This window comes from Lemur catta, chromosome 9, assembly GCF_020740605.2.
Source record: "Lemur catta isolate mLemCat1 chromosome 9, mLemCat1.pri, whole genome shotgun sequence".
Lineage (NCBI taxonomy): Eukaryota > Metazoa > Chordata > Mammalia > Primates > Lemuridae > Lemur > Lemur catta.
This window is the reverse complement of record NC_059136.1, coordinates 31633920-31646760: the sequence shown is the minus strand read 5'-3', so window position 1 is coordinate 31646760 and position 12841 is coordinate 31633920. Positions and strand designations below refer to the sequence as shown.

The following is a 12841-nucleotide window of genomic DNA, read 5'->3' as shown; positions in this document are numbered from 1 at the left end:
AAAAATCCAAGTTGCAGGTCAAGGCCCTAGGAAGAAAGCAACCACAGCTGAAGTGGTTTCTGAGTACGGGACACTGAATGAGGGGCTCTGGCCACTTCAGAGAGGATGTGGAGGCCTTGGCTCAAGATTCCTGGGGGCTGGGCCAGCTGTGGAGTTCGCAGTTGCCATGGAAATTCATCATGAGGCTGTGTGTGGGCGATGGCACTTGAATCGTGTGCTGTGTCTGGTCCCTGTTCTGAAGGCCTTTGTTTCCAGTGTGCTGGGCTGTCGTTCCCACACCCTGATGGTGCAGAAGATGCTTCAGAGAGACCACATTTGACTTATCTGTGAATGGAGAAGGGCCTCAGTGGGGCTCTTGGGATTAGACACCTACTCAGGCTCCACATAGGATGTCAGACTCTTCGATTTGGGGAGAGGCAGCCCAGTGTAGGGAAAGAACACATCCTTTGAGGATCAATCAACAGAGGTTTTAATCCCATCTTTTCCATTTATTAGCTGTTTGCGTTTAAACCAGTTCCTTTACCTTAATTTCCTCACTTATAAAATGGGAAAAGTTACATCTACTTCATAGTATGAGATTCAAGATAATGTATGGTAAACACCTGACATGCTGCAGATGTTCAATATTAAGTAGCTAGGGTTATTTTCCTTTTAAGAAAACTAAGACTCCAACAGGAAAAAAACAATCAAAATGACTAAAGATATAATAATGTTCCTCCTTTATAAGTTGTCCCAACCCTGGAAAACAAAGCCATAAATTCTAGACTCCAGACATTTTGTACACCACTGCATTTGCATTCTAGATATTTCTGTGCATTCCAGGGGCCTTTAACATTCCAGATCTAAAATATTATCTTTTTGGTTGACTATCTTGGTGAGTTTGTCGGATTTAACAAACCAAAGAAAATATTAAGTGGCTAGATTCTTGAATCAGACCCATTGGCCTGGTTACATCCTGCGTGATGAACAAGATTATTTCCCAGCGTAGATGGAAATAAATCATTTTCTGAAACTGGCCACTCCAACCCCACAACATGATAGGGTTTACACTACATATCTTCTTCAGCGTCTACGCCACAGATCCTGTTCCAGACCCCTGTGAGGCAGAGAGGGGCTGCCCTGCTGGCAGGAGACTAGTTGGGGCTGGAGCTGATGGGTGTGTAGGGATGGTGAGCGAGGAACAGACACTGCACACATAAATTAGCAGAGTAAGGTCAGATGGCAGCATTAGGAAGGAGCTACACTAGGGTGCTGTGGTCCGTGATGAGGTAAGAATGTTCTTAAAAAGGTGACATTTGAGCCGAGAACTGAGAAGTAAGGTGTGACCCTCCCGTAGGAGGGAGCAGTGAACAGTCTCAAAAGAGCTCATCAAATGCCAAGGTCCCTAGGTGGGAAAGGGCTCGGCATGTCTGATGATAAAGAAGAAGGACACAGAGCTGGAGTCTACTGAGGAAGAGGAGAGTAGTTGAAGGAACAAGGGGAGAATGACAGGGTCCTGTGTATAGTTCATGTAAGAGTGCGTGAGCCACTGGAGGCAAGGGGGTGGAATTTTATCTGAGAGTGATGGGAGGGTGTTGCAGATTTTTAAGAAAGCATGTTCTGTATTATACAATGCCCAGTGGTCTTTTCATTCACACCCACAACACAGCTCACTGAAACACCAAGTGTCTTTAAAAAAAAAAAAAAACAAAACAGGCCGGGCGCGGTGGCTCACACCTGTAATCCTAGCACTCTGGGAGGCCGAGGCGGGTGGATCGCTCGAGGTCAGGAGTTCAAGACCAGCCTGAGCAAGAGTGAGACCCCGTCTCTACTAAAAATAGAAAGAAATTATCTGGCCAACTAAAAATATACATAGAAAAAATTAGCCAGGCATGATGGCGCATGCCTGTAGTCCCAGCTACTCGGGAGCCTGAGGCAGTAGGATCAGCTTCAGCCCAGGAGTTTGAGGTTGCTGTGAGCTAGGCTGACGCCACGGCACTCACTCTAGCCCGGGCAACACAGCGAGACTCTGTCTCAAAAAAACAAACAAACAAACAAAAAAACAGAATGTAGAATATAAACCCTGTTATCCAATGTGATGGTCAGTTAGAAAAGTCAATTAAAAGGAGAATTTGTGAAGAATGAATGAGATAGGTATACATCTTAAACATTTTATTTTGACTTTAAACATATAAACCTGCATTCCCTTGCTATTCTTTTGGGGCAGGGTCAAAGGCTTGAGTCAAAAAATGCTGTTTGGAGTCTTGCCTTTGATTGTCTTGCAAAACCATAAACATAATGCATGGTTTATGATTTCCAGTTTGGGGTTCTTAAAAGTGGGGCATCTGCACAATATTCGAAAAACTTAATGAAACTATATAATCACAATAACAAATACAGCTGCTTAGACATTTGGCTCTTGGCAAACACACAGCCTAGTGAGAATAGATGTGTTCGGCCTGGGAAGGTTGGCTTTCTCTGGGTAATAGCTGTCATGCTTTACAGGGGAAATGAAATGTTCAGGTTAATCCAGCAAGTCAGTTGAAAGCTTTGACTATACTGCAAAACGATTTTTCATACAGCTCTGCTGGGCTTTTGGGAATTAGGGAAATATTACAAGTATTTCACTGGGGGCTGGGGATAGGACTGCATCATTTAAAGTAAATTAGGGAGCTCGTTTTTTTTTTTAAAGGATTGTATAGCAAATCCCTTCGTAAAACACAAGCAATTTGCAAAGCAAATAATTACTTCCTGATTAATTCATAGGCAGAATGTGAACTTTTGCATGTTAGGTTTGCCAAAGAGAGGCACACTTAGAGGCTTCTATGCATAAGTCATTTAACACTTCAACTCCTCAAAAAAAAAAAAAAAAAAAAAAGAATCCTGGGAAGCAGAAAGACTTTCATTCCTCCCTGTTCCCTAATTTCCTCTGGAGGAAGCTATGTGGAGATGCTGGCTGGGGATAAGAAAGAAAGTATATTTTATGTGGATGAGGTCAACAAACTTCCTCTTGCAGACAGAACAACAGGGACAGAAGTCCCTGCACCCACAGGCTCTCTGATCAGTCCAGTCCAGCGGGCTGGAATGCAGTGGGCCTTTCCCCATCACAAGCCTCCTAACCCCATTACCAATAGATAACTTCGGTAACGCAAAACCACGTCTTGTCTCTGTCAAGAAAGATCCTCCTCACCCCTCACCTCACCTTGAGGGGAGCCCAGGCTCAGCCCAGCCCATCTTCCCAGTGGAATCCGATGTCAGGGGCACCCCTCTGAGGACATGACCTCAGTCATCCTACTTCCTGATGCACCCCAAGCATCCATGAACTTGTGCGATGCACGAGCTTTGGGCTTGCTCTGGGGTGCAGGTTTAGCCTCCCTGAGTGTCTGCAGCAGCATGGGCAGGATGTAAGGGGAGCAGTGGGGCAGAGGTGAGGTTGGGGAACATTAAGTGAAAAGAACCCATGTTCTGTCTGTCCTGGACAATGGCAGTAACCCTAGGATCTCTCAGTTCTAGTCTCCTTCTCATACCACTCTAGTAATCCTTCTAAAAGTCATGCAACTTGCAACTCACTTGCTGAGAAACCTTCAGTATTCCCAGCCCTTTGAAACATGACCCTCAACTCTTCTGACCTTCAATTCTTCATCTATTCACTAACCCCTTATCTGTTCAGGCACACGTCCACTGCGGCTTCCTAACTTTCTATAAACTCCTCTCCAATTTCTTGCCCGAAACAAATGGTATCTCCTCTCTCTCTCTTCTGTGGTACTTTGTAAATAATTCTGTCATTCAATAGGCAACTATCTGTCTATCACACAACGCCCAGCATTTTATTTTTGAAAAATGGTGGCGTATCTCCATTTCCTATTAGACTGTGGGCTCAGCAGAAGGGATGACTTATTCCTCTTTTTACCCTCAGCGTCTATGCAGGGCACAACACACAGTAGACATTCGGCAAATGTGGGTGGAGTAGGGTCTTAGTCCTGACATCCCATGTCCTGCTTGACACAGTCCTCACTGAACTGCATGCACATCTTGAAACTGAAACAAAAAGCATGTACACACACACACACACACACACACACACCACAGAGTCATGCCCAGAGCTATGTGGCTGGTCAGTTCTTTCCACACTCTGGGTAAATGTAACTTTACCAACATCGGCAACATTAACTCTTCCTCAGATGGCAATTTATAATGGTTAAAGAAATTCCCATCCACACTCTGTGAGCATCCAGTGATGCTCAGGTGGCAGCTGCACAAGGGTGGTCAGACCCATTTTACTGACAGGAAAACTGAGGCTCAGGGAGTCAGTGGTAGAAGTGGGGTTTGAGCCGAGCTTGGCCAGCTTGGGCAGGGAGCTTTCCCAAGGTCGCACCTGCCTCTCCATGCGACAATGAGAAGATCCAGATCTCACCTGGGCATAGGGTGAGTAGCTGTCAGATTAGAGACAAGTCCCACTGGAGTATTATTACCAAGACAGCTGAAGGCACCTAAAAGCTAAAGACAACCAGCCTGACCGTGTACTGATACAACCTCCAGAGGGGTGGGCCCATGATTTGTCAGTGATCAAACAGCACAGAGCAAAGAAACCAAACCAACACGCGTGAACTGTCAGCCCCCAACCTGCAAACACGGTGGCCGGTCGCTAGGAGCTTCTCTCCTTTTACCTCGTCGGGCCCTGGCGCGTTCTTCCACGTCTCCCTCTGCTGAATCCAAATCCCCTCCTCTTCCTCCAGAGGGTCCTGGGACTCCCGGCCAGCGCCCAGATTCACTGAGGACTTGGTCCCCTGATCCCAAATCCCCTCTTCAGAGGCTCCCTCTGTGTGTCCCTCCTCCCGAGGTCTGCCTGAAACTGCTCAAAATAACTCCAGCATCCTGATAGAGATCAGCTCTGGGGAGGAAAAAACAAAGCAGAAATCCTCGTGCTCAACAGGCTCTAGAATGAAACAGACTGGACGGGCCGGAATGCCAGGCCTTTCCCCGAAGCTGTGCTCAGTGGCCTTTCTGAGGTCTCAGACAGTGGCCTGGAGCCTGCTCACAGTAGTTGACAAAAGCCAGTTGTGCACACAGCAATGTGTCTGCTCACTGAATGGCTCCATGCTCAGGGACGTCACTTTGGTAGTTTGAAATTGGCTGTGGAGGGAGTGTTTATACCATGAACGTTGGCAAATGCTGCAGATAGGACTTCCCTCCACCGCAGCCGCTCCCCGAAGCCAGTTACTAAATATTTACCTGCACACCTTTGGCACAGGCTCCTTGAGAATGTGATGGAAGCTATAAAGCATCTCTCAAGAAAGATGCACCTATCCACTTCACATTTACATGTAATTTCAGGGAACTTGGGGACCTCTTAAACCCTCTAGTGGGCCTCCCCCAAGTTGAGGACCCTACCCTTAAGCTTTCAGATGCCTCTCACAGGAAAAGGACCAGGGAATAAGCCTGTGAGCCGGAAACTGGGTGAGAAGTTTGAAATACTCTATTGCGAAACCTCATTCAGCACGAGGTAGGCACGATTGTGTCACCCTTTCACAGATGAGGACACTGGGTCCCTGAGAGGTCAGATATCTCACCCAATATTGCACAGATATTAAGTGACCGAGCCAGGATTTGAAATGACCACTCAGATTTCAAAAGCTTATGTCTGTTCACTGGAACACGTGGAAGGCAGCTTTCTTTGGGGGAAGCAGTGGACAAGGCCACTGTGGCAGGCAGAATACTGGCCGCTCAGAGTGGCCACTTCCTAAACCCTGACACCCGCAAACATGCTCCCTTATGTGGCAAAGACACTTTGCAGGTGTGATTAAGGTGAAGGAGCTTGAGACGGGGAGTCACCCTGGCCGGCCCTGTCTAACCACGTGAGCCCTTCACAGCAGAGGAGGGAGGCACAGCCAGAGAGATGCCGTGCGAGGAGGTGGCCCTGGACAGCAGCCTCTGGTTGCCGGGAATGGCCCCCCCTGTATAGCCAGCAAGGAAACGGGACCCAGGTCCTCCACCACAAGGAACCGAATCCTGCTGCCAGCCTGAATGGGCAGGACAAGGACTGTCCCCGGGAGCTGCCAGCAGGAACAGCCTGCTGATCCCGCCACTTCAGTGCAGTGAGACCCTCCCTGGACTTCTGAACTGAGGGGGTCCTGGGCGTGGTTGTAAGCCACTGAGGGTGGCAATGTCTTGGGAGAGCAGCAGAAAACTAACACAGCCGCTTCTCGGAAGGGCCCCCTAGGAAACAGGCTCTTCCCACTATGAGGGGAAGGACCCCAGCTCCAACGGGGAGAAGGGACCGGGAGGCCCCTACTAACCCTGGGCTGCCTGGCTTCCCTGTGGCCGGCACAGAAGGGGCGTAGCGACTGAGAAAGCACAGACCCTCAACAAGGCCAGCGATGAGGCTGGAAAACGCGGTGGGGGGCACAGGCCTTGGGATCTGCAGACTGAGGCTTAAGTCCTGGCATCGCCACTAAACAATTATGGGGCCTTGGCAAGAAAATGGCCCCTGTGAGCCTAAGCCTCCTGGACTTTTGAAAGGAGTAGTAATAATGCCTACTTTTAGGGTCGTTGAGATAATAAGGGTGAAAGTGATTTGTAAACTGCCAGGTTGGGGTGTAGGTGCGAGATTATTTTTATTGCCATTGTTACGACAACTTCTGTCTGCTTGGCATTTTTTGTTTTGTGTTCCTTTTCCCTGCGTGGGTCATAAAACACCATTAACAGCTGACACCGTGATTACTTTCGAGGGATCCTCAGTCCCTCGCCCGTGGGTAGACTACACAGGGCACTGGATTTGGAGTCTGGGAGGCTCAGGTTTGAATCCTGGCTTCCTGTGTCTCGGGCGTGTCACTGTATCATTCTGAGCCTCAGGTCATCCCCTGGAAAGTGCGTGGATGGTGACATTTCCTTCTTCAGCCGGCCCTGAATGTGGCGATCACGGGTGTTAAAGCCCTGCCACGGTGCCTGGCACACCCCGGTGCTCAGGAAACTGTAGCTCTAAACACGTGCCGGGTAGAGCTGGCGGCCAAACAGGCCACCTCGGCAGCCGCAGAATCGAAGGCTGTTTCCTGAGCTCTGTCACAGACATTTCTGATATTGGACAAGGGACTTAGCTCTTTGGGTCCCAGGTTCCTATAAATGCCAATGACACTTGCCACTTCCTGCTTCCCTCTCTGAAATAGGAAAGCTTCTGCTGGCTCTGAGAGGGCCAGGACACCTGCCAACGGCTGCAGAGAGACACCACACTTTGTGACTGCTGCTCTCCTCTTCCCAGCCGTGCTGTGTGGCTTTAGCAGTTTCATATCCCTTCCACGATGCCTTCCGGTGTAGGGGCCCAGTACTGACACATAAGGACCGTCGTCATCATCATAACCAGCATTTGTAAAAACGCTTGTCTTAGATAGAGCTTCCACATGCGATAGCTCACTTGATCTGGTGTTTTACAATGAGGAAACTGAGGCATAGGGATGGCAAAGGACTCATCCAAAGTTGCACAGGCGATCGGTTCCGGGGCCGAGTCTCAGCTGGGTGATAAGTTTATGTCTGTTCTACGCCCTCCTGCCAGTCACACGTACACCCGGAGATAATTCTTACGGCCATCGTAGGAATGCAGGCTCGTGAGTCCTCAGGCCCCAGTGTTAAGAAAGTGCCCCCACACCTGGGCTGTCATCACTGTCCCCAGCCTGAGCAGGGCAGAGGCAACAGGGAAGGTGCCTTCTTCACTTGAAACCTTTTCCTTCAACGCCTGAGCCTAGGGTTCCTCTTCCCGGTCTCTAGGGTAGTCACACTGAATCACTCTGATCTCAGCTGGAGTCAAACTGTCCGTGCAGAAAGCATTGCAGTTCACTTCGTATCATTTAACCTCCACACACATTACCTTTACCTGGGAGCCACCCTGTTTGAGTCCTTTCCCAGAAAACATCTGTCCCTTGGCTGCAACTGCCTGCTGTATCAGCACATTGAGAACCACTAGAGACCCTCTGTACCCCGGGTCAGAGCTGCTGCCGTGACCTTAAAGACAGGCGATTATATCAGCAAGTAGGATGATGTGGCAAGAAAGAGTTGGGCCACACTTTACTTCCCTTTTAAGTACCTTCTGCATACACCATTTTATTTTGACCTTCACAGCAACCCTGAGAAGTAGGTATTTATGTGTCCATTCCACAGATGAGTAAGTAGGGAGTCAGGGAGGTCAAGTCATTTGCCAGAAGTCGCCCAGCTTGAAGGTGGAGGAGCCCAAACTCAGATGGGGCAGCCGCTGGGCCCAGCATCCCGCATCCAGAAACCTCTGCTCTGGTCCAGTTCTGCGGTTCCTTTACTGTATGCCTCTGGGCATGTAGAGAAATCTCGCCAGACTTCATCTTCCAGGTCTGTGAAATCAGAGTCCGGCTCTTGTGATTAGTTGGGACCCACATCAAAGTTAGAGGACACGGTCTCCACACAACACCATCCTTGCTTCTGACACCAACTGCAAATTTGAGGGTTTCCCAAACTACCCTCAGGTTCAAAGATTCTCTGGAAGGACTCACAGAATTCACTGAAAGCTGCAATACTCAGAGTCATGATTTTTCACAGGGAAGGGACACAGGTTAAGATCGGCCAAAGGAAGAGCAGAGCACAGAGCCCAGGAAGTTCCAAATGCGAAGCTCCACTGTCCTCTCCCTGGAGAGTCAGGACATGTCACTCTCTGCGTTGACGTGTGACAATACACACAGAGCATTGTCCACAGGGAGGCTCCCCCAGCCTTGGTGTTCAGAATTTTACTGGGGCTCCATTATGTAGGCATCATTGATTGATTGCCCATGTGTTTGACTCAATTTGAAGGTCACCTAATGTGACCCCAAACTACCACCCTAAGTCGCACAGTTGGTCTTTCCAGCATGGCCCGTCCTCACGCTAAGGCTGTCGGGTATGGCTCCGTCCACCCTGAGGTCCAGAGTGGCAACCTTTGCCCTAAACAAAGACGCTCCCATCAGGTATCACTTACCTCCCAGTTGCCGAGGGCAAAGGCCAGCCCTCTCTCTGGGCAAAGCCAAAATCTTACTACTCAGCCGTAAAATCCCTTCCCGTTTTCCCACTCTAGTCCTCCCCCAGCACAGCGTCCCCTCCCCCAGCCCGTGTACCACAGACTCCCCCAGCCACGTCCAGCTCGGGCCATCAGGCCACTGTTCTAGTTTCCAAGTCTGCATTCGTATCCGCCTGCTGCTTCCTGGGTATTCCGTTTGGCCATAACACGTGTTTACTGAACAATGCCCGTGTGCCAGGCACTGTACTAGGGCGGGCTCCGTGGGCCAATGTCACCCTTGAAGAGTCGTGAGGGTGCAAGTTAATATATGAACAAGGATGGAGTCAAATACAAGCTATTATTAATATTATTTTTTTCAGTAACTAGAGGAACAAACAAATATTGAATGAGGATATGGCCAAAAGGACACTTTCTTGGAAAGTTGCACACAGGCCTCATTCCAGGAGAGTTCAGTGCTCGGCACTGGTCACACGCAGCCAGCAGGTGTGCCACGGGCTGGCCCCAGGGGCCGCTGGACTAAATGTAGGCCCAGGCAAACCTCAGCTGAACTGAGCCCTGAGCATAACATAAAGAGAGAAAGTCTTTATTGGGGGAGGAATATTGGTTTTTGGCTCATCTGGGTTTTTGAGTGGTTTACTTTTTCTCTAACTTTTGCTGCTTCTGTCCGTCTGGTTTCCAGCCTGGGGTTGCTGGCGGATGTGCAGTACGCCTTTGGACTTCCCTTCCACCCTGCCTACGAGGGGCAGTTTTCTCTGGAGGAGAAAAGCCTGTCATTGAAAATCATGCAGTACTTTTCCAACTTCATCAGATCGGGGTAAGTGGACACTTGTCACAAATCCTGTCACTGTGTTTCCCTTCCCTCTCCCTTTAGTCTGATTGCAGAAGCTCCATTTTGCACCCTTTCCGCCCTAAATGTTGCAATCCCCGGCCACCGGCCTCCCTGTCTCAGTCTCCCTCTTCCAGCCAAAACTATCTTTGTGTAGATTGATCTCCATAAAGAAAGGCTCCAATTAGACCAGCCACACTTGGCGGCTCTAGATCAGGGTTTTTCAACCTCAGCATCATTGACATTGGGGGTTGGCTAAGTCTTGGCTGCGTCCTGTGCTTTGTAGGACATTTAAAAGCATCTCGGGCCTCTACCCACTAGGTGCCAGTGGTACCCACCCTGGCCCAGCTGTGAGAACTGAACGTGTCTCAGACATTGCCCGATGTCCCGTGGGGGTACCACTGCCTTAGGTCCTCAGCTCCAGTCGAAATGCTCAAGGCCCCCTTTATCTGCCTCTGGGCCTCCCCTCCTCCCCCGCCTCTGCTCTGGCGTGGTGAGCACACTCACCCTTTCCACATCCACCACTGGTTCCTGCCCTGCGCTCTTCCTGGTAGCTCACCTGTCTCCCCTTATCTCTTTGCCAGATGTGCATTGAATATCTAGAACTGTGCTAGGTCCCCTAGAAAGGTAAAAAAAAAAAAAAAAAATGAAAAAATCATGTCTCAGCTATCAGCTACTGACAATCTAAAACATAGAACCCAAACCATAATTCCAAGCAGGACACAATAACACGTTATGCAGTTTGTTATGACAGCTGAGCAGAAAGACATTTCTTCTAATTAGGGGTTTAGAGCATATTTCACTGAGGAAGCATTTCAGCTTCCTTGAAGGGTGAACAGAATATTCAGATAAGCAAAGGAGAAGCAGGCAGTCCCCGGAGAGGAGGGGAGATGACGGGACGGCAGGCCTTGTTTGGGAGCATCAGGTGGGCGGCGGGGCTGGCATGCAGGCCACATCGGGGGACAGACAGGCAGGCCACATCGGGGGACAGGCTGGGAGAAGGGCTTGGGCTGCAAGTTTGGCAAAGAGCCTGTGTCTGAGCAGATGTGATGACTCCTTTGTGGAGAAGGTGACCTGTAGGTGGCAGGTGGGTTCCCTGGCTCTGGGTCCACCCTCCTGCCTGCCCAGGCCTTGGACAAACAAGGGAATTCCAAAGACTGGCTATGGTGTCTAGATCAAAGGACATCAGGAAAGCAAGGGACACAGTGACCCGAACATGCACAAAGACAGAAGGGCAGTGTTCGGTCCTGAGTCATGTAGCCAGCTCGCGACCCTGGCGTCTTTGCTTTCCGAAGTGGCCCAGGAGTGGTGACTCGGGCAGCCTCGGTGCCCTGGTGCTGCGCGGTGTGCAGTTGAGATCACGGCCCCAGGTGGGCTGGGCTCAAATCCAGCCTGACGCTTCAAGATGCGTGGCTGGCCATCGGAGACCACGTGCCCCTGGGAAGTGATCCCAAGTGATAAAAGGAAAGACAAGTTCCTCCTATGGATGTTTCTTTCCTCTCATTTTTGCAGAAACCCCAACTACCCTCATGAGTTCTCACAGAAAGTGTCTGAATTCGAGGCCCCCTGGCCTGACTTTGTCCCCCGAGCGGGTGGAGAGAACTACAAGGAGTTCAGTGACCTGCTCCCAAATCGACAGGGCCTGAAGGCAGCGGACTGCTCCTTCTGGTCCAAGTACATCCGGTCTCTGAAGGTGACGGCAGGTAACTGAGCCCTGGGGCATACAGGGGCCAGGTGGGGGCGACTGCTGGTTGACTTCAGCATCCGCGGGCTCCTGGGTGGCAGGCCTGCACCGCAGGGTGCCTGGGCCTGCCTGGGAGGAGCTTGAAATCTGCACCGCTCTGCTCTGCCGAGGGCCTCCTGATCCCTGGGAGCTGGACGGGAAGCAAGAAAGGAACAGGGAGAGGACACGGGAGGACAGGGGGCCAGAAGGGCTGCGGTCGGATGGAGGGAAGGGAGGTCTGGAGCCTCATCCTCACAGCCCCTAAAGGGCTGGATAGAAAATCTAGCCAGGGTCAAAGTGGGCATTTCTGCCTCTTCCTGTTCTGCGATGTTAAGGACAGAAAGTGAATAACAAGCCAATGGGGATAGAGAGAAACTTCAAAAGAGTGGGTCTGAGTGACATCACCCAGGGGACACCCTCAGCTTTCCTGGAGCCATGAGGGAGATCTGCACCCTAGCTGGTGGGAGCCCGAGGTAGTAGGACTCGTCTCTCCCTAGAAGGTCTGGGAAGGGTCCCCAGGAAAAGTGATGCTTGGGCAGAGGTTTGCAGAGTGACAGGAGTTCCTGGGTGGAGCATAAACAGAGAAGTGACCTTGTCCTGCGTGTGCTTTAGATTCTCGACTCTGCTTTTAGCTTCCAAGGCCCAGTGGCTCTCTGTTGGCAAACTCAGGTACCAACGCTCTCTCAGTACATCCCTGCCGCTCGGGGATGAATCTGGTGTCCCAGCCACAGGAAATGTCCCCCTGGAGGGCATTAGCAGGGAATGCCTGCTGGAGGTGGGGGTCTCTTGGGGCCACAGGAAGGTACCAGAGAGGAGAAGTCTCTGGCCTGGACCGACTTGCCCTACCCGTCTGTTTCAGATGGAGCCCAGGATGAGCCGCCAGCAGGGAGTGAAGAGGAGGAGTTGACGGCTGGATCTGGGCTGATGGAGGACCTCCCGGGCATCCCAGGGCCAGGCTCGAAGAGCTACAGCAAGTGACCATCCCCCGAGCCCGCTCACCAACCACACCTGAGGCTGCCCACCACGGTCACCTTGTTCTCCAGAATAGCCACTTACTTTCAATAAAGTGTCTACATGCAGTGAAGTATTGGTGACTGTGATTTGTGAATTCAAGACAATTTGGGGGTGGTACGAACTATATCTTAATAATCTTTCTGAGGTTTGAATCCTGGGCTGCTGTTTCCTCTCAACAAATATTTATGAAGCATCGGCTGTGCTGCAGGCCCTGTGCTGGGTGCCGAGGCAGTCAGGACCCTGCCCCCTAGAAGGAGAGAAAGGCAGGCAAAGGGACGGCCGTGCAGAGAGT

General features: G+C 50.6%; 1 protein-coding gene across 1 annotated transcript in view; it reads left to right on the top strand.

The window, feature by feature from the left end:
* The window catches only part of TG (thyroglobulin), a 244685-nt gene extending 232066 nt beyond the window's left edge, over positions 1-12619 (top strand). The window contains exons 46-48 of the mRNA XM_045561428.1: positions 9666-9800; positions 11325-11515; positions 12395-12619. Coding sequence (XP_045417384.1) covers positions 9666-9800; positions 11325-11515; positions 12395-12513 — 445 coding nt within the window. The 3' untranslated portion in view covers positions 12514-12619. The remainder of the gene's footprint in view (positions 1-9665; positions 9801-11324; positions 11516-12394) is intronic.
* The last annotated feature ends 222 nt before the right edge of the window (positions 12620-12841 follow it).